The following is a 26,754-nucleotide window of genomic DNA, read 5'->3' on the forward strand; positions in this document are numbered from 1 at the left end:
CTTTTGTTAAGAATACAGACCTGTCTTGTGCCATGGGAGACTAGTAGGACCACAGGAGACCTTGCCCTCTTTGTTTCGTATCTTCTGAAGTGATCAGACAGAAACACGGAGAGGAATACAGCAATAAGACACCTGCTTCTATCTGCAGGGCTTTCCAGGGTCTCTGTCAGAGCTGGGTACTTCTCGCCCCATCTTATGGCTACTGGGCATCTCATCTCTCATCCTGGTGAAAGACTTGTCACCACCATAGTGTGCGGTTTAGTTGATCACTAGTTCTAGGGTGCTCCCTCTCTTCCACCAACAGCATAGTGGTAGGGGAGGAAAAGCTCAGACTAGAAAGTTCAAGATGCTTCTGGCTCTGACACTGGAGCCAAGCCTACTGGTAATTTCTGAGGGAAATGCACATGAGGTGAATGAACCACAGTATGGGAAATGACCCAACATGCTTCAGGGCTAAGCGACTGTAATCATAATTCTACCAGACTGTACTTCCATATTTAAGGCTACTGATTTTCAAGTTTGTGTCTGAACTGCCTGGTTTTTGCTTGGTTACAGATATGAAATAGTTAATTCTACAGTTTTAAATTTAGTGAAAGCTCTGGCATAAATACACAGCTTCAGAATGCTGGATACAACTAATGGCCACATGTACTATACACATGGTAATATTACCCAACAACTGAAATAATGGCTCATGAAATGACTCTTCTAACTCCAATTATTCATTTCCTTCTCATTCTCCCTCTAACAGCAGTGACACTAGACATTGCAGGTTTACTTCACTCCTCATCTGAACCTTTGGCCTAGTGACTTATCCCTTGAGGCATGCTATAATCACTAAGAAATGTTATCCCTGTCACTTCTTATTGCTTAATTATGGTTCTATTTTAGGCTCCTGGAATTATTTGGCTTGGAAAGACCTCCCTTATGTGTGATCTTTGAACAAGCCTCCATGTTGAGTTATCCTTGAGCTCACATTGTCTGTTCCATTTACATCTTGTTCTGACTTAGGCAATACTTAACTGCCCCTTGGTTCCACAACACCTTGAGTAATTGTAATGAGCTCTAACATTTAAGCTATTTTTCATCTAAAGAGATACCATCAACCCTCAGTCAGAAAGGTCTGTTCTTAAAGTAGTTTTTCCCAATGCCTGATGGAGTTTTGCACTGATGAATTCCAATGGGTCCCCTATTTTAAACCAGTGACAGGGAAAAAGCTTCCCTCTTTCCGATTCACTCTTGTCCTGGGGACTGTGCTTTAAAAACTCAAAATCTGCACATATTGTCTCTTTTTTTTCTTTTCTTTTTTTGACATGGTCTCACTGTGTTGCCCAGGCTGGAGTGCAGCGGCATGATTTTGGCTCACTGCAACCTCTGCCTCCCAGGCTCAATTGATCCTCCCACCCCAGCCTCCCAAGTAGCTGGGACCACAAGCGCACACCATCATATTTGGCTAATTTTTTGTATTTTTGGTAGAGATGGGGTTTTGCCACATTGTCCAGGCTGGTCTTGAACTCCTGAGCTCAAGTCATTTGCCCACTTCGGCCTCCCAAAGCGCTTGGTTGTATATGTGTTGCTTCGTAGTACTAAAGGCGAACTGAAAGATATGGCAGGTCCTAGGCACATGCATAGACTGCAAAACTGGATAGAATAAAGTTAAGAGTGTTCTACAAATTTGGGACTTCTGGAGGATACATCCATGTTCAGTGTTCCAATCACTTATTTTGCTTTCCATTGTTTCATATCAGCCTGTTTTATGAATGTGAATCCTATTGCTTCAATTAGAGTATAAGCTTCTCAAGAACAAAAGGCAGAGATCATATGCCTCTTACATAGCTCTGTCCCTATAGATAGCTCTACTCAGTTGTTTGATCAATTGCATAAATAAATGATATTGTATTTTCAAGACAGCTGTTTGGGATTAGGAGCTTGCAAAAATAGCCTGACATTAAGATAAAGCCAGATTGGAGAACAGTGTCCTGCTTCATCCCGCCAGAGAATAGTTCAGATCAGGCCTAGGATAGATCTATGTTGAGAAAGGGTATAATTACCCTGATCCAGAGTGGCCCCAGGTCTTGCCTGGCAGACTGAGTTACATCTATCAGGGCCTTTTAAAAGGCTTACTTGGCTCCTTAGAAATATAAATAAACTCAAAACATCATTTATAAAGGTCACTGGGAATGGCCGGGGTCAGAATAACTTGATTCCATTTTGTGCCAATGCCACGAAGAGGAAGTTGCTGAATACTTAGATAAGTTCCTTGAGAGTACTATGTTGCTAAATGCAAACCCAGAATGAGAAGTTTATAGCTGAATTTTTACTCTGTAATTCAAATGCCAATCCAGCAATGAAATACGCTGTAGGAATTCCAGTAAGAGATTATCATCTGACTTGGAAACCAGCTGTCCTCAGTGAATACAAAGATTTACCACCTGCAAGTGCTGTAATTCAGCAGAACTATGCAGAGGTGAAAAACTCAAGTTTTTATTTAAGTGCAATGAAGACTGTGCTTTAACAAATTTTGCTTCTCTGAAACCCCCCCAAAATGGCCTTAAAGAAAGGAATAGAAAATCAAAGTATAAAAACCCTTCAATTCAGGAATTTAAGTTTACCCAAGTAAACGTATACTTTAAGTGAGAATTACTACAATTTGGTAAAGATTATCTTTTATATAGAACAAGTGAGATAACACAAAGAGGTGGCCCCTAGATTACTTTTCACATCATTAAGAATCCACACCTTAGCTCTAAGAATTTGAGAAGTGGAAGCAAGGAGAAAAGTTTAACCCCGGGAGGGACAGCTCTATAAAGTGCTGCAATAAACTCATGGCAGTAATTTTGAACCAGTAATTTCCTTCACAGAAATTAACAATTATTGTGTATTTGTGAATTTATGTATCAAACCCTTTCAAACGTACTGTATTTTATTTTAAACATGTCTATGTCAGGGTGATCCCAGAAAAGCCAGTGCATATGGTCTTCATACCAATGAACCCTCACTTCTCATTCATTTGCTCTTGTTCCTCCCACAGATGGGATACAGCTGCCTTTGTATAAAACTGATGCAATATGACTTTGTCACTTATATCATCACCTGAGTACTCTCATACCACCCTAGGAAAGCCAAGCAAGGTAACATTTTTTCAAAATAATGGGTTCAGTCGACCTTTTATAGCCACATTTGAAAGCACTTCTCTCTCTCACATACACATGCACACACACACACTCCTCCTCAACAGGTTATAAAGCAAAATTTGCAAGTAGAAGGATGCAGCGCAGTGAACTTCACAGCCTGAAATATGTACGTGACACATCTGGAATACGGAACAGCAACTTTACTAGCACTTTAAATTTCAAATGAGCCAGCTGGCCAATGAGCTGCTACTGAAATCTTGGGCTCTCAAATTCCTCACTATAAAATAAAATGAGGCTGGGAGCAGGGGCTCACGCCTGTAATCCCAGCACTTTGGGAGGCTGAGGTGGATCACCTAAGGTCAGGAGTTTGAGACCAGCCTGGCCAACACGGTGAAGCTTTGTCCCTACTAAAAATACAAAAATTAGCCAGGCGTGGTGGCAGGCGCCTGTAATCCCAGCTACTCAGGGGGCTGAGGAAGAACTGCTTGAACCCGGGAAGCGGAGGTTGCAGTGAGCTGAGATCGTGCCACTGCACTCCAACCTGGGCAGCAGAGTGAGAGTCCGTCTCAAAACAAAAAACAAAAAACAAAAAAAACAAGATTAAATTAGATTATCTCTGAGGTCTCATCTAACTTATTTTTTTTTCATGGTTCTCATTTCTTCATATATCTTTGAAGTGTTCAGACTGAGAATTAAGATTGCACATATCTGCATTTAACCAATATTATAAAACCTCATTGATAATCAGTTTTCCTTAACAGAGGCTTAACAAAACTAAATAACTGTATGTACCACAAGGAGATCCAAGATGCATTATTGTCACACAATGCTTAACACATACTAAACTGTTAGTAATTTTTTTAAGGTAAATGAAAGACACTGTGAGTACATCAGACTTGTCTATTCCTTAGAAAAAGAAGTGTGTTAGACAATGAAACTTTTGGCTTTTATGTATGTCATTCATAAATAAAAGCACAACTATCTATAGAAATGCTTTAGAGAAGTCAGTAATGAAATGTTATACTTTCAACTCAAATTACGTAATATAAAAATATAAAGCTCATCTATATTATTATTACCAGAAGATAATACCCTCAAACAAACCCATTTAAAAACAGGACGTCCCTAAGTTTTTCAGAAACTTTTATGGATACAATCTTATATTTGTGCTTATGTTCTCTGATAATAATTGTTTTTTTTTTTAAGTCCTCAAAGGTAATATTTTGACTTTTTGGAATTTCTGGTAAATAAATCATAATTTAATGTGATACTCACAGACTTTGTGAGAAAATTACAATATTTATTTACACATTTACATACAGCACAATGTATTGGTCAAATACTAGTAACAGGTAATTAACAAACTAACAAGAAAATCAGCTTTTAAATGCTTCATGACAGGGTAATTCATGTCCAACATATCAAACACATATTTATAGATAACTTTAGAAAGAAAATACATCCTTTTTTGATCATCACAAGTAGCAATGAGATTTTCTATATTATTTTCAGCCTCACTTTAGAAATGTTTTAATTGTCTAAATTTAATCAATTCATCGATTAAAGGAAAGACAATATAATAGTAAAATTACATGTATGTTTATATATACGTGTGTGTGTGTCAAATAACAAAACGCAGGTTGTAAACTAAAACCATTTGAAGGTAAATTGAAGACAAAAGTGATCCTGGCTTCAGTTGTCTGGTTCTTCACATAAATTCCAATTTCCAAGTTTTACAACTCTAGTAATATCCAGATAGATAATTCAACCTGCAACTTTTTTCTTCGATTCCTGTCTTTCTCTTTTTCACACTGTAATTTTTGTCTTTTTACTGATTAAATAAAATAGGACTTCCAGTCTTAATACATCTCCCAGGAGAAGTGAAATGCGTTCAACTAGGTATTGAGTATCATTTTCCATTCTACTTTTCTATATTTATCTGGTCTAAAAACACTCCAACCATGTAGTTTTTCTTCCATCCTTTTAAGTCACTTAACTTTAATTCAGTAAAAAGGGTAATGGAACACTGGAAGAACTGGGCCAAAATCAAGGTGAAATATACCCCCAGAAATACACTTATCATAATTTTGGATTTTAGAATGGCCAAACATATTAATTTACTAAAACTAATCATGAATTCAAAAATCAGCATTGTTTTAAAGAGGTTTTTATTGGAGGTGAGGGCATAGTCTACTGCAAAAAGTATACTTTACTGAATACCATATTAGTTCAAAAGAATACCAGAACTTCATGTGGCCAAAGCAGCTGAAATGTCATTACCTTCTTGATTTGGGCAGTTTGGACTATGAAAGGGGATGCTATTGGAATTTCCACACTGTTCATCTACCTTTGGGGAAACAGCTTGTTCTTGACACTTTTTGTTCTCTTTTGCAAATTGGAAAGTCACACTCTCCTCAGCAGGCTGAAACGGCCTCTCTAAATGAACCACTGGTTTCCTTGCTTCTACTTCTTGTTCACGTAGCAATCTCTCTACCTCCACCTCAAGCTCCAGAGTCTCTTCATCAGCTTGTACATCTAGTTGTTGCATCAACTCCTCCAACTTCTTGGCCTTTCGGAGCTCATTTTGCTGTATGATTGTACAAAGGTGTTCAGTGAGTTGCTCTTTTATCTCAGTCTTGCGCTGCAGATCTAGCTTTGCTGCAATATACTCTGCTTCAGCCCTGTCAAACCGCTTCCTGTAAGGATGTGTATAAAGATAGGTCCATCAGTTTTCCATTGAAGAAGATACTCAAAAGAGGATCTAGAAACAATAATTAAACTCCAAAATTGGGAAAAAATAGATAATGAAGATATGGGTATTACTGCTTTACAAACACTTGTCTACATGTTAGACAAACTAGGCCATGGCTGCTGAAACTTTCACAATATCCTTACTTGAATTCACCTAATAAAACACATCATTCTGCACGAATGTTTTCTTTCCAAAGCTGTTTTTGAGAGAAGGCAGTCTAAAAGGTTAATTCAGTGGTAGGCTACTTCCGGGGTGGGAGGATGGGGAGCCCTGATTTGTAGCGTTTACATTTCCATGGGATAACTACTACCACCCTGTCCAGTTTCAAGCCACCAAGGTGATATTACTGAATGCAGAACTGGGAAGAGATACACAAAATCCACATGAGCCAGGGTAAGCTAGCTTTAGCACACAGCTGGTTAAATTTATAAGAAGTAAGACAAGAGATGGAGAAAGTGGAAAATCGTATCTCTTGATTAAATTAGAAAAAAAGAGACAAATTCTGATGGAGAAAGATACGGACAGTGGTTGGGAGATGAATATAAATGGGACAGAGCACACCCAGCAAAATGATACTGGGTGACAGCAAGACATACACATCAAGTAGAAAACCTCATGAGAGCTATATGCAGGATTTCTCAATCTTGGCGCTACTGACAATTTGGGCCATATAATTATTTGTTGTGAGAAGCTGTCCTGCACACTGCAGGATGCTAAAGCGCATCACTGGCTTCTACCCATTAGTAGCCAGTAATTCTCAAAAGTTGTAACAAGCAAAAGTGTCTGCAGGCATTGCCAAATGTCCCTTTATTGGACAAAAATGCTCCCACTTGAGAATCCTTGGGTTAAGTTGTTCTCACTCTCTCCACTACTCCACTTACACTTAGTAGGAAATTTTACATATTTACACATGTATAAACTCTGTTGATAGGTAATCTTATGTAAAGTCGTATGTGAAGCAGAGCAATTCTACCGGAGAAGTCACCATGCAATCTCACTTTTTTTCTTCTGCATTAGGTCAGTACAAAAAGAAGAGTTATCGTATCTTAATTTATTGTCTTTTGTCTTTTCTATACAATTTGTTGCTTTTCTTTTTGCAACAAGAGGGTCCTTCCTCTTTGTCAGAAAAAAGGTTGATTTCCAACTAGTTCTTCAATTTCATTGCCATTAGCAGTTGTGAAGGCCACGCTGCTTTACCTGTTATGAGTGCCTACATCAACTTAGTGTAATGCATAGCTTCTAGTATAAGAGTTATGGCAAAAAGAAACAGGTGTATCTCCTAATTTAGGATTCTCTGTCTTGGAAAAAAAATACAGTGAAAATAATAAATGGCTTTCATTTTAGACAACTCAGGGTTCAAAACGTTCCTGACAATTACCGTGTGTGCCCGTTTTGGTTAAGGCTTTTCGTGGATGCAAAGAACAGATATCCAGTCAAACTAGCTCAGGTAAAAATTGGGTTTTATTGTAGGCTGCAAGAGGCAATTTCATAGTCATGTCATCAGAATCAAAGGCTATTCTCTTCAATGCTTAGAAGCAACACATTTTCTCTCATTTCAGCTCTCCTATCATACTCACAGCCCAGTATGGCCACCACCTGCAATCTGTATCAAATTCACTCCACTCAATCTCTCAGTGATCCAATTCCATAGTCTCAGAGAAGAACCTAGGTTTGCCCAGCTCATCTCAGCTTAAACAGAACTCTTAGTGTCAGGCCATGCCATGAACCACTACTTAGCCTATGGATTAAATGTACTGGAGTCGGTAGCCCATCTTTGTTCTAATTAGGTATGCCCCAGGGTCAGCATCCTGAGTCCAAAACACAGTCAGGTTCCTCTGGAAGGGGTTGGGGAAGAGGCATGCAATAATTGAAAATTCCAGTACAGAGACTCTGGGCAGTTACTTAAGCTGAGTCTTGGTCTATCTGTAAAACAATGATGATAAAATACCTCATAGGAGTTTTGAGTATTAAACAGTATAAACGGGGCAAGCTTCCAGTCTCGTGTATGGTAGGTGCTCAAGAAACAGAACCTCTCCTTTAGAACACCAGAATCAAAAAGTACTGTTAATGTATTAGTAAGCATGAATCTAAAATTAAGATTACACAAAATTTAGGGACCTGGTATTTATACTTGAAAACTCATTTACATAATGTTAATCTATCATATTTCCTTTTTTTTAATTAAATATAGTAAATGTAAGAATGAGAGTGCCCATTATCTTTCAATAACCCTCTATGTTAAAAGAATTGTTCTAAAGGAACTCTACTGGATACCTAGTTCCCTTATTTCCATCCTTTATAACATACCCTGTTCATGTAATATTCTTGCAACAAGACAGGGGTTCTGACATTCTCAATAGGTGTATGAATGCCCTGACCTGACCGTGACTCAAACCTCCCTTCTCTGCAAGTCTGTGGTCTCCTTCAGCCAGTCAAAATCAATCAGTAGAGATTTACAGTATGGACTCATGAATACTGAATTGAAATTAACATCTGCAAATAGGTCCCTTGGTTTCCACTGATCTATCACCCTGGATAAATCACTGAAGATTTTGTATTTTGTTTATTTATTCAAAGTCTTTCTGGTCAGAAATACGAATATATACTCTCCTACAGAGTGATTTAACATTTAAAATATTGATTAGTTTCACAAACTGCACTACCAGCCTACAGTCAGGTGGGTAATACCAAAGTAGTGTATGATGACATTCTGGAACAAAATAATAAGAGCATTATACATAACATAGTAAGACAGAGTGAACTGGAAATGTAATTATACAATTGTTTTGTTATTTTAAAGGGGGATGGAATGGATCAATGAAAGTTATTTTTAAAGGATTTTAGAAAGTATCTCTTTGTTTTGGTATCCCCTGAAATGTTTAAAAACTCAACCATTAACCCTCTGTATAGCACTGGATTCCACGGGTCCACTTTTAGTTTTTCAGTTCCTTTTCTGAGCAGTTCTCACTATTTGTATAAATTAGCATTTCATAATTTTCACCTTTTCTTAAGCCTTTCAAACAATGAGAAAATTTACTTATTTAAAAAAACAAAATAAATTATATTTTGCAATTACTAGAGAGGTCCAATGAACCCTTTCATAAATCTAAGATAGAGGATTATTGCAGTATTTTTATATTTCCTGTATCTTGAAACATTCTGCCATTTCATCATCCTAGGAATTATTTCATCATTACTTATCAATTATTCTCTTTTGCAATAAAAAATTAAAATAAGAAAATAATGATCTAAAAGGATGATGCAATAAGTTATCATTGTTGACCTTCTTTACTGTGCTGTACAAAGTACTATGTCACCTCCAGAAGGTATAAAAGAAGACTGAAAACACCATTTTTGAAAACTGTTTTTAGTTTTCATTTCTGCCTATCCAGTATTAGCAAAGTAGAGACAACTGACAGAGGAAGACATTTTGCCACTGTTACAGAAATCAAAAGATGAATCCTGTGGTAGGCTAAAAAATGGCCTCCCAAAGAGAATTCCTAATTCCTGGGACCTGTGAATATTACTTTCTATGACAAATGAGTGAAAATTACCTTATATGGAAAAATATGTGATTAAGGTAAAGGATTTGAAAGGAGTTTATTTCAGATTATACTGTTGGACCCTAAGTGTAATCACATGCATCTTTTTAAGAGAAAGGGAGAGGAAGTTTTGAGAGAGAAGAAAAGGCAATATAACTATGGAGGCACAGAATGGAGTGGCGTGGCCACAAGCCAAGGGATGCCCACAGCCACTAGAAGCTGGAAGAGGCAAGAAATGGATAGCTAGAGTCTCTGAAGACATTACAAACCTGACACCTTGATTTTGGGTATGTGGCCTCCAGAAATGCAAGAGAAGGAATTTATGTTGTTTTAGGTCACTCAGTTTTTGATTACTTGTCATGGCAGTCCTAGGAAACTAATAGAAATGCAGAGACACATTCTAGAGTCCAGATGATAAAAATCGATCATATGTGAAATCTCAGATGAGTCTTCAGCAAAACATATCCTAGGTGAATTTTCTCAAACTTGAGAATCAGTGAATGAAAAATATATTTCTAACATAGAAAGGAAAAATGATATTATCATAGAGTTAATCATTTCAGCAGGGAGAACTTACCCCCAATATTTTACAAGTATCTAGACTATCCCTTGTTGCTACAAGGATGTAATGTAATTATATTCTCTCAGCTTTTCATGTCTGTGAGTCAAACATTACTTGATACAAAGATGGTTACCAGGCTTATATTCTTATTAAAATCTTTGTTTTACACAATCCCTTTTAATCTTACTTTTAAAAATTATTCATAAAGTGATTTAAAAATATTTGTCTGTGGGTATATGTTTGTGTGTATGAAGGTGTCTATGAAACCTAGATGGTCAACAGTGATTCAAAAAAATGTTCTACATGCAGCCACTCTTGATTTTGTAAGCTGGTCTGCACAGCATATGGCAACACTGTAATCCCAGTGGTGAACAGTAGCAGTAGCAGCAGGAGCAGCCGCAACTCTCTCAAATTGGCTCACTCAAAGTGCCAGTCTTCTCAGAGGTGTCTCTCCAAACACTGCTCTACAGAAGCCAATTTTAAAGCAAGTTCTGGCCTATTCACTATCCAAGAACCTTCTGTGGACATAGCACTGTACCAAATACTACAGAACTAAGATATTATTTTTATTTATAAAAGAAAAAACAAGGAAATCTCCCATAAAAACTGACTGTCCTAGGGATTATCTTTCACTCGAAATCTGGACCATATTATTATTTTACCAATCTGTAATTTCTCAGTAACCACAAATGCAAATTTAGAAAATGATACCTTAATCTTACACATGAACAAGACACACTATATGGTTCTAATCACCATTGCCTATATTTTCCTTTGACTGAACGCAAGAGCTTCGGCTTTTGAAAATAGCAGCACACGGCCAGGTGTGGTGGCTCATAACTGTAATCCCAGAACTTTGGAGGCCGAGGCAGGCGGATCACCTGAGGTCAAGAGTTCAAGACCAGCCTGGCCAACATGGTGAAACCTCATCTCTACTAAAAATAAAAAAAATTAGCCAGGTGTGGTGGTGGGTGCCTGTAGTTGGGCTACTTAGGAGACTGAGGCAGGAGAATCGCTTGAATCTGGGAGGCGGAGGTTGCAATGAGCAGAAATCACGCCACTGCACTCCAGCCTGGGCAATAAGAGTGATACTCCGTCTCACAAATAAAAATAAAAACAGCGGCACACAACATCTACTTACATTCAACTAAATCAATATTAGTAACATGAGAAACTGTCATCTGTAACTTATTAAAGATGTAAAAATTTACTAAAATTTCATTTAGGATACTTAGAGACTATAGGATGTTTTTTCCTTTAGTAACCCCACCTTCTTTGTGGTTCTTAGAAGGCTAAAACTATGACATTTCTTATATAATACTGAATATGAAAAGGCATCTTTCTCCAGTTTCCACTAGAACAGAATTAAAACAAAATCAAATTACTTTTCTTTTTCTTTTTTTTTTTTTTTTTTGAGACGGAGTCTCGCTCTGTCGCCGGGGCTGGAGTGCAGTGGCGCAATCTTGGCTCACTGCAAGATCTGCCTCCCAGGTTCACGCCATTCTCCTGCCTCAGTCTCCCGAGTAGCTGGGACTACAGGTGCCCACCACTACGCCTGGCTAATTTTTTGTATTTTTAGTAGAGACAGGGTTTCACTGTGTTAGCCAGGATGGTCGTGATCTCCTGACCTCGTAATCCGCCTGCCTTGGCCTCCCAAAACGCTGAGATTACAGGCGTGAGCCACCGTGCCCGGCCTCAAATTTCTATTGAGGTACCTAGTACTTGTACCTTACAATATGAATTATTCATATAAAAGGCTACAAAGGCATAAAAATGTTCCTCTGGCAAACTTATGTTACAGAGAATAAAATATGCTACAAATCAAGGCTTAGTTTAATCTTAAATAAAATCTCTGTTACCTCCCTTAATGACCTTATTAATGGAAACCTGGAAGTTCTGGTTATCAGCTACTGATGGCATTCATTTAGGTAGTTAATTAATAAAGACAACCCTTTAAGTCTAACAGCATATGGTCCAACAACAATTACAAGAATCACAAGAACAACCACAAGTCTCTTTCTTAAACACTCAACAGTTAATTAAAAACCACAATCAAGCATTTCCGCTTTAATAAACTGTTATATAAACATTCTGATGTTGTGGTTTACCCTGGCCTAATGAGGCATTTTGATTGATTTCTAGTGTAACAGAGAAAGATACAAAATCGACTCATTAACACAGCATTCCCTTGCAAAAAAAGACAAACCAGTATGATTAAAGCAATGTTGAAAGGGCTGAAAACCCTGAAGTTGGATATAATTTTTTGCCCTTTTATCTGTCTGCAAAGTCCATGTAATTCATTACATGTGTTAGTTCATTTTAAAAATACTCCATGGTATTTTTTTCTCTTTTAAAAAATGCCAATGGTTGAAACCAAGGAAACATATATTAAACCATCTCATAAGAATATAATTGAAAAAAAAGAAAAGAGAAAATATTTCAAATTTCCAAGACAGTGGATCTGCTTAAAATATTCATAAGCTTTTAAAAACTAAACTAGATCCTCTTACTCTGATGAAAGCTAAAGTGAGAACTAGACTTCAATCCTATAGGACTGTGTCAGATATCAAAAACTTTAATGGAAAGAACATAGACATGGTGTTAGAATAACAGTTTTGGGCAAATCATTCAGATATTTACTTTGCTGGATCCTGAAAGATGAATAAAAAACTTCCAAACATTAAATAGCTGAGGGTTTAGCAGCAAAGACTAAAATGTAAATAAATAATGCAAGATCTGCTCTAATGGCACACAAACAAGGTTAACTAGTACGGCTGAGTTAAGGAAGACGTCACTGAAGAGCAGACACCTGAATTAGCACAAAAGAGGAATAAATACAGCACTGAATGGGGTTGTTTTGAGGCTTAAATTATGATATATACATAAAAGCCCCTGGAATAGCTGGCAATAAACATTAATTAAATCATACTCCTTGTTCAATTTCCCCAACTCACCGAGCATATGAATAGTCTAAGCTGGCCTGATCAATTCGGTTCCTGAGAATTCCAATGTCAGCTGACACCATGTCATCTAAAGCCTGCAACTCCTTCTGGATCCGCTTTAGTTTCATGGTTTCTGCCTGGGTTCTTTTGGATCTAGAAAACCAGGTATGTGAGTGGGAAAGTAAGAACATTTTAAAACCATGGGTTCATATACAATGTAAGCGAAAAAGCAAGATACTGTATATATGTTTATAATTTATGTTTTAAAAGTTAGAAAAAACTCAGGAAAATTGAAATAAAATAAATGCTGGTTAACATTTGAGTTTTTGAAATTTTATATTTGCATGTTGCATAAACAAAGTAACAACACTAAAAAAAACTCAGCAAATAGTTCATTTGTAGATACTCATTCTGTAAAGAGAACAAACACTAAAAGAATATATCTGTATTCCCTTTACATTGAAACATTCAACAGAGCTTTCCAAATTTCTAGTCTTTAATTCTTCCTCTTCCTAAGCCCATTTTCATTTGTCTGATACTTACCTGCCATTAAGAACAGACAGATGCCTATACTAAACCACACCTCTTTATACATCTGAGAACATCCATTTAGTTTTAACTTTCTTGGGACCCATTTCCCCAAACTTTTATTGCTTTGATTCTTGTTCTCTAGGAAAACTACTAGTTCCCCAAATTCTTTATGGAGTTGAACACCAAAACACTCATTTTCCTTATTTAAAAGCACATCCAACCTCATCATTTCTTAATCCCCTCTCCCAAGTACAATATATACTTAAGAAATGGAACAAGCAAATAAAAAAGCAACCCTTTAATCATGATTTCACTCATTTCAAATTTTCACACACACTGTGAATGAAGAAGAAAAATCCCCACATAAGTCCACTATGTTACACAGCACATTCTCTAGATTTCTACTCTTAGGCATTTACCCTTCCTTTCTGCCTACAAAAGTTCACTTAATGTCAAGTACTTCACTGTCCTTTTATTAATAGTTCAAACATGATGCATTTCCCTACACTTCTGTTTATACTGGTGCTTTCTGTCTAAAATCAAAATCACTTATAAGAAGAACTGCCAAGCCTGTACATGTTTTTGTAAAACCACAGAAAACAGCCTTCCCATCTCTTAGAAATCAAAGACTACTAAAATGCTTTATTTTTAAATAATCACTTACAAAAAAAAAAAAAAAAAAAAAAAAGAAGGCACTACTCTTTTATCTGCTGGTTTTTTCCCTTGAAACATAGTAACTCAGTGAGTTGCATATTTCCCGTGCTTCAAGAAAGATAAAGGTGTACCAGTAGTAGAAAAAGAAAAATCAAGATTTCTCAAATACACTCACTCCTCTGGTAGACAAAATTCTAAACTACTCTTATACCTATCACCCTCTTCCCTCTTCTCCTGCCCCTACACATATTCTAGCTTCAAGCAGTAACAGTTTGACAGACTTTTCTGGAAGTCTAAAAAGAAAATGTCACTAAATATTTCCTTGCATTTATTTTTCACTATTCACAACCATTGATTTATTGACTAAGTTTAGTTTCCTAAGGCCACAGGAGATTAGACAGAAACTACAAACTCAGCAAGAGTGGTGGGGGATGGGAAGAATGATTCCAATGGGAATGTTGTTGTATAGGGCTGGTACAATGCAGTAAATGTGAAGGGGCTGCTGATAGACACTGGAAGGTGAAAGAAAAATTGAATCTCACACAGTGCTCAGAATAACGACCCTGAGTCATCAATAAAAAGTTAAACCATATCATGTATCTTCTACTTGTGGAGGCAGGACACATTATTTAAGAAAACGCCCATAGGAAATACAATTAAGATTCATGGGAGTATGTCACTTATGTAGAAAACCTTATTCCTCTACACATCAAATGATTAAGGCCTCCCTACATAAAAATTAAAACTTGCATTTGTTGCTAATTTACATATACTGATAGCTATTTACTGCTTCCCTTATGATTGTGTAGATGGCTAAAACTGGAAGCACTAATGAAGGTCTTTAAGTTTTAACTGCAACTATATTTACAAATTTAATATGCTCTATGCTTAAAAAGTTCTCCTTAATAAATTATAATTGGAATTTCAGTATCACTTATAAAGCATAATTTGTTTACTTAAAAGTAATGGTCGAAGAAAAAATATCAGTTTATTAAAAGAGACGTGGGAAAATAAATATAACACATGACAGAACAGGTTACAGGTTACAAACAGCCTCTCCTGGTTCAGGTGCCTCACCTTTCTGCAATAGCTTTAGCCAAAAGAGCTTTTTTACGTTTATTTTTCTCTTCCATTAGCCGTTGTTCTTGTTGGAGGACTTCCCAACGAGATTTTTCTTGCCTAGGGGGCAAAAAAAGCATAAAAATGAGTTTATGAAAGAAAAAGAAACTGCTACCCTATCCTACACCTTACCAGTCTCAGTCCCCTAAGTATAAAATTTAATCAAGAAGATTTATGTATATGTTCTTTCAAAAGTCCTCTTAAAAGAAACCCACCTGCAGTTCATTATTTTGTTCTAATGGGAACAAAGACTACGATCTAAAGTAAAGAGGCTTACATAAATTGGACCTCTGAAATCCGTAATATGTATATAATCTAGGAACCCACAAACTAGAAGCCAGAATACTGTGCATGTGTTTAGGAGTACAAAGAAATTTGTGTAAGTTAATTATGTATTATATGCAGAATAGAGATTAATAAAAATTGGTCTGTAGCTGATGTCATATTACTTACACCTTTTAGAGTTTTCTATAAAGTCTCCACCACGTTAACATGCTTCAGACAATAACCAATGTTTATTTCATACGTTAATATTTTCTTCCAATTTGTTCACTTTTTCCCAACTCTTAGATTTTATTTTTGTCTGTTTTTTTTTTCCTTTTTGTGGAGAACGGGGTCTTGCTGTATTACCCAGGTAGGTCTCGAACTCTAGGCTCAAGCTATCCTCCTGCCTCTGCCTCCCTAAGTGCTGGGATTACAGGTGTAAGCCACTGTCCCAGCCCAACTCAGACATTTTTAAACGAAGTAAAACACTAAGAACTAAGACTGGAATGCTGGGCTAAAGAAAAAAAATGCAAAGATCTGAAAACATGTATTGTCTTACAATCTGTCCAATTCTAAAATAAATATATTAAAATTTCCCATAAAGTCATGAGCTTGATGCCAACTCAAATTAAACAAGGTACTGGCAAAACTATTTATTCCTATTACTGTCACTTCTTACAGCCATTATATCACACGTATCTATTCCCAAATCTAGTAACCACTTTCATAATTGTCCCTATCTCTCCGTTCCTACATCTTAGTGTTGGGACTGGTCATTTCTCACTTTTACTATTGCAGGCATCTCTTCACTAGGCACCTTAGTTCCACAGCTCACCCTGCACTCTCTCCCATATGATCTACAACACTGACACCTGGAATTTCTCTAACCATTATTTTGATTGAGGCCTTTAGCCCTCAGGAGAGCTTCATGGTATCTTGCCGCATTAGTGAATTTGCTAGGCAGGCACCTCTGATCCTTTCTCATTTCTTTAATTCTCTACTTATTCATCCCCTGCTTCTGCTTCTGATCCTTCCTCATTTCTGTTTTCTTTTTTTTTTTTTGAGACAGTCTCGCTCTGTTGCCCAGGCTGGAGTGCAGTGGCACGATCTCGGCTCACTGCAACCTCCACCTCCCAGGTTCAAGCAATTCTTGTGCCTCAGTCTCCCAAGTAGCTGGGACTACAGGTACGCACGACCACGCCCAGCTAATTTTTTTTGTATTTTTGGTAGAGACGGGGTTTCCCCATGTTGGCCAAGACGCGCCTGCCTCAGCCTCCCAAAGTGCTAGAATTATAGGTGTGGGCCACCGCGTCTGTCCTCCTTCCTCATTTATTTAATTCTCTACTGTTCTCTGGCTCATCCTTTGCCATCTCTCCGAGAGAAATGAGATAGCATCTCCGAACATTCTCTAGGACACAGCTTTCCTTCCTCCTCCTTAAAACCTCAAAATTTCTCCTTTACGTGAATGGTTTAGGTTACATGTCTTTTATGAAAATTCTTCCAAGTATCTAAAAAAAGAATAAGTTTCCCTATGACATCTAATCTGAATTGTCCAGCTCAATGTAAACTTACCTCCTATTTGTCTCAGGCCTTTGTTGGTAAACTACACTTAGAGACACTTTAATGTATGCACTTGTTCAATGTAGATTTCATAAATTCATGTGGTTTTATAACTCTTGTCAAAATGATTTCTTAGTTGTAAACCCCTAGTGGACAGGAAACATTTTAAATTCACAGGATAGAATCTGGATCAGCAGAGATTAAAAAGATGTCAGAGATTAGAAAAAAAAAAAGATACTTTGAAAAGAACTCAGAAAAGAGAAAACAGAGATAAAAGTCATTCCTTCTCCTCTGTGAGTGATAAATCAGCAGGAAACAAAGAAATAAGAGTATATATTAAAACACAAGCTATCAAATAAAAAATTCTAAGAATTTGCAAATCAAAAAATGGCACCTTCCACAAGAGCAGTGTAGCTAAATTATGAAGGTTGTTTCTAATACAAAAACAGTAAAGAATAAATAAAAAGAAACCTAATGATGAACTGAGTTTTATCATTAGTCCCCTAAATTTCCTACACTCTTTCCTTTGACCATCCCTTTATGTCTCTCCACAAGTTCCAATTTCTGGGCCAATGGAAATAGTCTGGAAGATGAAGAAAGGGGTCAATTTGGGGAGAGGCACTATGCATATAATAACTGCTTCTGAGCCAAGATCGCGCCATTGCACTCCAGCCTGGGCAACTGAGCAAGACTCTGTCTCAAAAGAAAAAAAAGAACAGAAAAAAAAAAAAAAAGAACTGCTTCTGCTGAGTGTAAAAGGCATAAACTTCGGATCCAGACAGACTCATATGTAAATCTCAGCTCTACTATTTACTAGCAGTGTATTAGCTTTAGGAAGGTATCATCTTTTCTGCGTCCCAGATACCTCATCTATAAAGTTTAAATAATAAACATGCATTTTAAGGCTGTTATGAAGACTCAATAACATGAAACATACAGAATGACTAACAGCATCCAGCTTATATTTAGGTGGTAGCTGTTTTTCAATAGTTTATACATCACATTTCTAGGATTGAATATAAAAGAGAGAAAATGTTAAAATAAACAAGTTACATTTCCTTAAAGCCCACTGGGAAAAAACGGTTTAGATGAAAAGTCTCATGGACTTTTCATATAGACTTACTAACAATTCCACTTTCTTTTTCTCCAGTTTGCAGTCTGGCTTTGGAGGTAGAATCTCAATATTGTTGTGACCATCATGGGAATTCTCAAGTCCCAGTTCCTTTGGCTGACTTTCAAGGCCCTGTGGTTGTCCATCACCAACAGGAGAGGTGAGAGGGAAATGACTCGGAAGAGCAGGGGAAGAAAAAGGTGGTTTTTGAACGTTAACTCTCTGTTTTGGTGCTGAAAGCAGCTGCTCTGGAAGTAATGAGGTTGATCCATCTTGAAGTCCAAGTTTTTGGCTTTGCTCTATAAGGGCTTTTTCTCGCTGAAGTTGTTGTCGACTTTTCTTCGCGGGGAGATGTCGCTGTGGTTCAAATGGATCTATGTAAAAGAAAAGAGAGGAAAATTCCTTTGTGTGAGCAGCAAATAATTATAATTCCTCTAAGAAAATAAAAAATTAACATTACAGTTTGATAATTCTAGTGGTTCTCCTACCCCATTCTCTATCTTGAAAGTCTAGGGGAAAAACAGCCATCTTTCCTGTAGAGTTTCAACAGTTTTTAGATCATAATATTAATATTTAACAGAAACTGCCCCATCTCTTAATTTATCTTCAGAGAAGTCCATCAGTGAATTAGGCCTTAGGTCACAAAGTGAGGTTTCTTTTTCAACTTGATTTCCTAATTGTCAAGAGAAATCAACTAATTTTGACCAAATCAGGGAGATGACTGAATTATCTGGTTTTAAATTTGATTTATGGTTCTGTCTGCTCTCCTGAACAAAATGGTGGTTGCATTTTCAAATGGGATTACCCTCTCTTAAATTTTAACAGCTTTTAGGGCAATTTGGTACATATGTGATACATATTCAGATGCTATAACAGAAATGTAGTTGAGTGAAGTCTCTTATTTCTAGGAATGCTAGTTAACCTTAAACTGTTTTCTTTCATCCTACAGAACAATCCAAGGTTGTACTCCCCAGAGCCTAGTCACGCTCTAATCAATGCATTCAAACTACTTTTAATAGTAGCCTGAGCAAAGCGATAGAAGATAAAACAACTGGGGGGAAATATCTTTAAAGTTATAAATAATAATACTTCTATTACACTTTTTGGACTGTCCATGCCAGTGTAAACATTTTAGGGCAGACAACTGGAGAATCTGACTCACATTCATACTATATTTAATAAGATCTATAAATAGCATTCTCTCTTAAATGCCTGGGAAGTGAAATTATGAGTTTTTGTAAACGAACAACTCAAATGGGACATTCAGATTTGGCATATTGACTTTTGAAGCAAAACAAGCTTATTATTCGAATTTCCCAAAGTATAGTTAAAAGCTCTAGAGTCACAATTCCAGCTTTGCTTCTGCCCAGTTCACTGACCTCAGGTAAGTCAATTATTTATTCAATATCTTAGTTTCCTCATCTATCAAGCTGGTTGAAAATTAACCTGCTCTGATGCATGAAATTGGTCTAAGAATAAATGAGATACGTACAGAAAACATTTTTTAAAAGACTGAGGTACTATCAAAAGCAAATGCTATTGTTGACTTTAGCCAGAAACCCAAAGTATCCTCCTGTACCTTGCAACAGGAACACATTCTTGGCTCTGATCTTTATTCATACCATCAAAAAATGTCACTTAGCCTGCTTACCTCCCTGTTGAACTCATTAGCTGAATTATTAATAGTTCCTCTGAAATTCAGGTAGTCACTTCTATTTTATTTCGCATTTTTACAGAACCTACTTATAAGACTGAAAATGCTAATTTTAAACAATAAACAATAAGCAAATCAGGCCACTTAAACACAGAACATACTGTTTCCCACACTGTGTATTAGGGGCTGCAAATATCAAGGAGACTGGTGAACTGAGAAGCACAAGTCTGGTGGTAAGGGGGCAACTCATAGTCACCTTTAGTCAATTGCTATCATTAAAAAATTTAGGTCAGCATAGCCAGATATTTTGATTTTTATGATTACAATTTAGACTTTTATGTAAAATATCTTGATTTTTAAATGTAGGGAACTGTCTCAATCAGGAAAATCTAGATTATGCTGTAGGGGCAAATCTTAGTGGTTTTAAACCACAAAGGTTTATTTTTCATTAATGACATGTGCCAACTAAAGGCTAACAGAGTGGTTCTGCTGATTAGTCTCTCAGGGCTCTAGGCTGACTGTACAGTCAGTATTCAGTGTTGCTAGCCACCACAACACGGGGAGAAAAGAGAGGTCAGGAAGGTCTTGCTACAGCAATTAAGTGCTCTGACCCAATAGTGACGTAACACTTCTGCTCACAATTCAATGGCTCACCTAGTACATGGACCTACCCCCAAACAAAGGCAACAGTTATAGCTGGCTTACCAAATAACACAATGATTATCACCATTATTAACTTAAAATAAATGTAAAGATTGGATAAATGAAAGAGATAGAGAAGGAAGAAAGGAAGGAATGAAAGAGGGAGGGAGGGAAGAAGGGAAAGAAAGGCAGGCAGGCAGGAAGAAAGGAGGAAAAAAAGAAAGAAGGGGGAAGGACGCAGGCAAAGCCGAAAAGCCGCATACATTTTTGGGTTAAATTAAGCCAATGGACTACTAGTTTGTGATATATGCTCCATATCCCTTATTTAAGCCCTGCTCCCCCTACCCCAGAAAACTATCATTTGAATCATATGTTGATTATTCTCTTCCTTCTCTAATAGACATGTTGCATCTATGAATATTTCTAAAAAGTATTTACTTAGTTGTCCAACTTTATAAAAAGGGTTTTGTGCTGTACATCTGTTTTACTTAATATCACACTGTCAATAGTCATTCATATTGTCTATGTTGCAGCAGTCATTAATTTTGTTGTATAACATTTCATTGTGTGAGTAAACCAGAGTCTACTGATCTTCTTCCACTGATAGACATTTAGGTTGGTTACAGGTTTTTGCTTTTGTAAATTTTCAATACTGTGTCTCTTATTTTACATGTACAAGAATTTGCTTTGGATATTATCTCAGAACTGTTGAGTCACAAAGTATAACTTTAGAAGAAACGTGAAAATGCTTTCCAAAGTGTACTCCCTCTAGTAATGTGTAAGATCCTGTGGATGTACTTTCTCTTCAATATACAATACTGTCAGATGTTTTAATTTGTGTCAATCAAATGGGTGTAAAATAGTACCTCACTGTGTTCTTGATTTGTAATTCTCTGCTCCTTGGTGGTGATGAGCATCTCTTCATAGTTCCTTTTCTAGGAAATATCTATTCATGTCTTTTGTTGACTTTTCTTTTGGCTTGCACTTTTTTACATATCAGCAGAAAACAATTAGAAAATACAATTAAAGAGAATATATTTCAATACCAGAAATTATCAGTTATCTAGGAACAAATCTAACAAAAAGATGTTTAATACCTCTATAGGGAAAACTATAAAATTTACTGAGAATTTAAACAAGTACTAAATAAATGGAGACATACACCATGTTAGTGGTAATGTTAATAATATGAAGATGAAATTGATCTAAAGAGTCAATGCAATTACAATCAAAATTCCTAATGGGTTTTCCGTTAAATTTGGTAAAATTATTAAAATTTTTATATGAAAAGATAGAAGGTCAGGAATAGTGGCCAGGTGCAGTGGCTCACACCTGTAACTACTATACTAATTATAGTAAGAAACCAATTTCTTAAGACACGGAAATGTTCGCTATTAAAAAAAGGTTCACATGTTTGAATATATTAAAATTAAGGCCCACCATGGTGGCTCATGCCTGTAATCCCAGCACTTTGGGAGGCTAAGGGAGGAGAACTGCTTGAACCCAGGAGTTTGAGACCAACCTAGGCAAAATAGCAAGATTCTATCGCTACAAACAAAAAAAAAAAAAAAGGAGGAGGAAGGAAGGAAGAAGAAAGAAAGAAAGAGAAAGAAAGAAAACTAGTGTGGTGTGATGGCACACAGCTGTAATCGCAGCTACTTGGGAGGCTGAGGCAGGAGGATCGCTTGATCCCAGGAGTTCAAGGTTATAGTGAGCTATGATTGTGCTACTGCACTCCAGCCTGGACAACAGAGAGCCAGTCTCAAAAAATAAAATATTTTGTTCATCATAAAGATAAAAGTGAAAAGACAACTTAAAAACTGGGAGAAGACATTCATAATGTAACTGGCAAAGAATCAGTATGAAGAATAACTCTTCTGAATAAACAATTTATTTAACTAAAAATTGACAGCATGTGGCTGTACTGTTTTCTTCCAATTTTTCATTATGAAACAGATCATACATCAAATATATGCATGTGTTACACTCATAAACACAGTCTTCCAACCTATATGATTAAAAAAAAGTTTAAGAAATAAAATATGACTGCAGTAGAACTAACTACTGTTTAACGATAGACATAACCCTCCTAGAAGGTGAGAGAGAATTTATGTCCTGTCCCCCAAGTTGTATGACTTGCTTTTGGTAAATAAAATATAAGTAGGAGTGTCACATGTCATTTACTGGTGAAAAGATTTAATTGCCAATCTTCAATTTTCAATCTTCTTTTCTTCCTACCATGGTAAACTCCTACAAGACAGCACCAAAAGATGGAGTGACTGTGAAACACAGTCACCTGCCAAACCCACATTAAACATGAAACTAGAGTGAAAACCAAATCTTTATTTTAAACAATTGACATATTAGGGCTATTTGTTACTTTAGCTTAACTTGCCTTAACCTGATTTCATAAATTACCAATACCTCTGAATTTTCCTCTCCCTGATCACATTCCCACGCCTCCCCACTATATACAATCATACGTCACTTAACAATGGGCTACATTCTGAGAAATGTGTTGTTAGGCAATTTTGTCCTTGTGCAAACATCAGAGAGTGTATTTACACAAACCTAGATGGTACAGCCTACTATATACTTAGGCTATATGGTACAGCCTTTTGCTCCTAAGCTCCAAACCTGTACAGTATGTCACTATACTGAAGAAAACACAGAAAAAGTGCCGTAAAAACAGGGTATTATAATAATATTACCAGGGCACCACTGTGTATGTGGTCCACTGATAACTGAAATACTGTTATTGAGTGTGTGACTGTATATATTATACATACAGCTAGCTGATCCTTGATATATGAGGATAACTGGTTCCAGGATCCCCATGTATACCAAAATCTGTGCATACTCAAGTCCCACAGTTGGCGCTGTGAAAACCACATATACCAAAAGTTGGCCCTCCATATACTCAGGTTTCGCATCCCCCAAACACTGTATTTTTAAAATGCACATTTGTGTATAAGTGAACCGTCACAGTTCAAACCTGTGTTGTTCAAGGGCCAAGTGTAATCACATATACTGTATTAACAAACATGTTAATGCATGTAGTTACAGTTAATACTAATATATTCCCACCAGCTGTACAGTAATAGCCCACTAGATGAGTATACCACAATTTATTTACCCATTCCCTTGTTAATGAACACTTTGGTTGTTTCCAACTTCTTAATATTACAAACAAGACTATTAACAACGTTCTTGACCATGTTCCTCAATGCACATACAGGGGTCTCCAGAGTACTACTGTCCTTATTTTTGCTGGCAACCAACTCCATCTTCTTAGATTATTCAATAAATGTTTAAGGATAGAGAACAGCTAGAAATGGCTTTAAAATTTAAGGGCCAAATTCTCTAATTTTACAAATAAGGAATCCAAGGGGAAAAGATTTAGAGGAAGAGCTGAAAGTTCTATATGCCAATCACTGTGTTTAGCTAGGGGTATACAAGGATGCTAAGATATTTTCCGTCCTCGAGGTGGTCACGGACTAGTGATTTGGTTTCCATAGTCTACAGTGGGCCTTGAAGTTCAGGTCCTTACCATCCTCTATCTACCCCCAGTTGCAAAGATATTTCAAAATATACTTCTACATAATTAATATAATGTGTAATTTTGATTTTTAGATTAAGTCGTCTTTACCCTGGAAAATGCGCCTCTGCTAACACACAATCTTTGTGAAATCTTCCCAAGCTCCATCCAATCTCCGGCAGAGTGAGGTTCCTCTTGTCTCTGAAGCAAGCTTTTGCAATATCTACTATCACATAACTTTGTGATTTGTCTCCTCATGAGTCTACTGGAGTCAGACCAGAGGCCAGGGCACTTGTACCCTGTACATCAGAGTATGTGAATAGATGTGGAAAACACAGAGCAAAAGAATTCGAGCATATAAAGCAACACAGAGTCAGTTAACCACCCAGCATAGCATAACTTTTTTGATAGAGTTTTTAAAGTCCCCTGGACCAGTCAAAATGTCCCCAATAGATATAATCTACATTGGTCGTACCTTACTAATTTACTTCTTTTCCCACTTGTCCGCCCTAGATTATTCTCACATTTATGCTAAAAATGCACAAGCTAGCAGAGCAACATCTAACTTCCCCACAAACGCTAATAAAAGGTTTACTTCATTTTCTACCAAAATAAAGTATTTGAATTAAGGTACCAAGAGCGGTATACACTTCTTACAGAAATTGTGTGTACTACCAGGATAACCACACAGATCACTGCGAAATTTCAACCACAAGTGCAGTGCAATCAGCATTACTAAGTTTTCCACCAACAATCAGCAAACTTAATTCCTTCATTAAAAAATATATATATATTATATATATATAGTACAAGCTTATTCAATGCTTACTCTAAAAAAGCCAGAGAGAGAAGAACAAGATTAGCTTACTCCAAAGTAAGACTGTATGTATATAAACATATAAAGTCTTCACATCTACCCTCTCAAAGACCCTTTTGGTTTGCTGATTCTCAAAAATTGGAAAGAACTGCAAAAATCATCTGGCAACCAGAAGTGAATGCAACACTCCAGATGAATTGTGAAAAGTACCAAATTTTTGCCTTTATTCAGACGCCTGTGCTCATTTTTTCCAATCTTCTGCTTCTGTAAATTCACCACAATTCTAATATGATGTGTGCCCCTCCTCCTTCCCTTACCCTGACCCTAACCCTCCAACTGTCGATTCCTGCCAGCAATCCTCCCTAAGGAAGACACACAGGCTGTAGGCTCACTTCCTCTCCCAAGTCCCATTCCTTTCACAAGAGTCAAATCCCTACAGTGGATTCCTGGACCGTCTTTCCTAAAAGAAGATCCCAGTCCTCTGGCTTGCCCCTCCCGTCGTGACTTCCAGTAAGTCCACCTCTCAAACCCCCTCAAACCAGTCCACGTACTTACAGCGCCTTCCGCTAACACAAACGTAGCCACTTCCACGCCCCCTTCCCAGCCAAAGCTGCATCCCCGCCCCTTCCCTTTAAGGACCAAGAATTAAAACACTGTAAACCCATCTTGTTACCTTTAGTCTGCTTTAGTCTCCTCAGTTCCTCTTCAGAGAAGCCTGCCCAACCTTGCGCCATTGGCCCGGGCCACCGGCACCCCCAAAAGTGCCCAAATCTCGGAGCCGCGACTGCCAACACTGCTGTTCAGCGCATCCGGGTTTTTCCTCGGCCGCGGCCAATCAGTGCGTCGGGCTCCAAACACAGGGCCCTCTCTCGGCGGCCTCAGGGTCCGGCTTTCTTCCAGGCTGCCTTCAGCAGTGCCTGACAAACTGCCTAAGGAAACCTTGCCACGCAGACATTCGCTTCCCCCAGGCTTGCCTCTGCGCTCGCTCTCTCTCTCGTTTCTCACTGTTGCTGGTTAATCGCTTCAGGAGCTAAGGGGGGAAATGGCGATGGGGATGAGAGTGGAGATAAACAGGTATTTGGGAAGGAGCTACGAGTCGGTGGCGGAAACGGGAGATCAGAGTGCCTTTTGGGTCCTGTACCTGTAGGGCGGGAGCGGTGCTCTCTGTGGCTCTTAGTTTGCCCTGAAATCGTTGTGTTTTGCTGGGAGTGTGCACAGCGCTGGAGGCATCCTTCAGATTGACTCAGGAAATGATCAGATTTAGGATTTTGATGATGAAGAAACATTTAAAAGGGGTGGGGTATAATTAACGAAAAGGGAACAGGCATAACCAGGTCTCTCGCAGGCCGGAGCGTCTCCCAGATTTCTTTTGCTTTGGGTTGTTTCCTTTGTGAATAATTGTAATATATAACTTTCCTCCTAAAGGATTGCTTTTTCTTTTTTTCCTTCTCTTTTTTTTTTTTTTTTTTTTTGAGACAGAGTTTCGCTCTTGTTGCACAAGCTGGAATGCAATGGGACGATCTCGACTCACTGCAACCTCTGCCTCCCGAGTAGCTGGGATTACTGGCGCCCGCCACCACATCCGGCTAATTTTTTGTATTTTTAGTAGACACGGGGGTTTCACCATGTTAGCCAGGCTGATCTCGAACTCTTGACCTTAGGCGATCCGCCCGCCTCGGCCTTCCAAAGTGTTGGGATTACAGGCGTGAGCCACCGCGCCCAGCCAGGATTTCTTAAATGTCTCCCCTTTAAATCTGTTTTTCAGAGAAGACATTATAAAATGTCGGCACTGGGGGATGAGAAGGCATTTCTTAGGATCCTGCCTGGAGTCCTAATACCGTAGTTCGGGTTCTGCCTTGAACACTAACCTGAGATCCCATTTCCTCATTTGAAGTAGGGTTGCAAAGATTAAAAGATGCAAGCGTTGTCAAA

The 26,754-nt window shown here is 37.6% G+C and overlaps 1 protein-coding gene across 4 annotated transcripts; it reads right to left on the minus strand.

Moving 5' to 3' along the window:
- Positions 1 to 4,413: 4,413 nt before the first annotated feature.
- GORAB (golgin, RAB6 interacting) lies at positions 4,414 to 26,294 on the minus strand. 4 transcript variants are annotated; one of them, XM_025370270.1, is made up of 7 exons: positions 25,496 to 26,294; positions 24,117 to 24,304; positions 21,334 to 21,445; positions 18,188 to 18,545; positions 15,195 to 15,296; positions 12,945 to 13,085; positions 4,414 to 5,830 (listed from the first exon to the last, which is right to left on the minus strand). In XM_025370270.1, exons 5-7 carry the CDS (start codon positions 15,248 to 15,250, stop codon positions 5,383 to 5,385), a joined length of 645 nt encoding a protein of 214 aa, XP_025226055.1. In that variant the 5' UTR covers positions 15,251 to 15,296; positions 18,188 to 18,545; positions 21,334 to 21,445; positions 24,117 to 24,304; positions 25,496 to 26,294; the 3' UTR covers positions 4,414 to 5,382. The 4 variants fall into 4 exon arrangements, with proteins under 4 accessions (XP_025226055.1, XP_025226038.1, XP_025226047.1 ...); XM_025370253.1 differs by lacking the exons at positions 21,334 to 21,445; positions 24,117 to 24,304; XM_025370262.1 differs by lacking the exons at positions 21,334 to 21,445; positions 24,117 to 24,304 and having other exon boundaries at positions 18,184 to 18,545.
- Positions 26,295 to 26,754: the final 460 nt, after the last annotated feature.

The sequence above is a fragment of the Theropithecus gelada genome, chromosome 1 (assembly GCF_003255815.1).
Source record: "Theropithecus gelada isolate Dixy chromosome 1, Tgel_1.0, whole genome shotgun sequence".
NCBI lineage: Eukaryota > Metazoa > Chordata > Mammalia > Primates > Cercopithecidae > Theropithecus > Theropithecus gelada.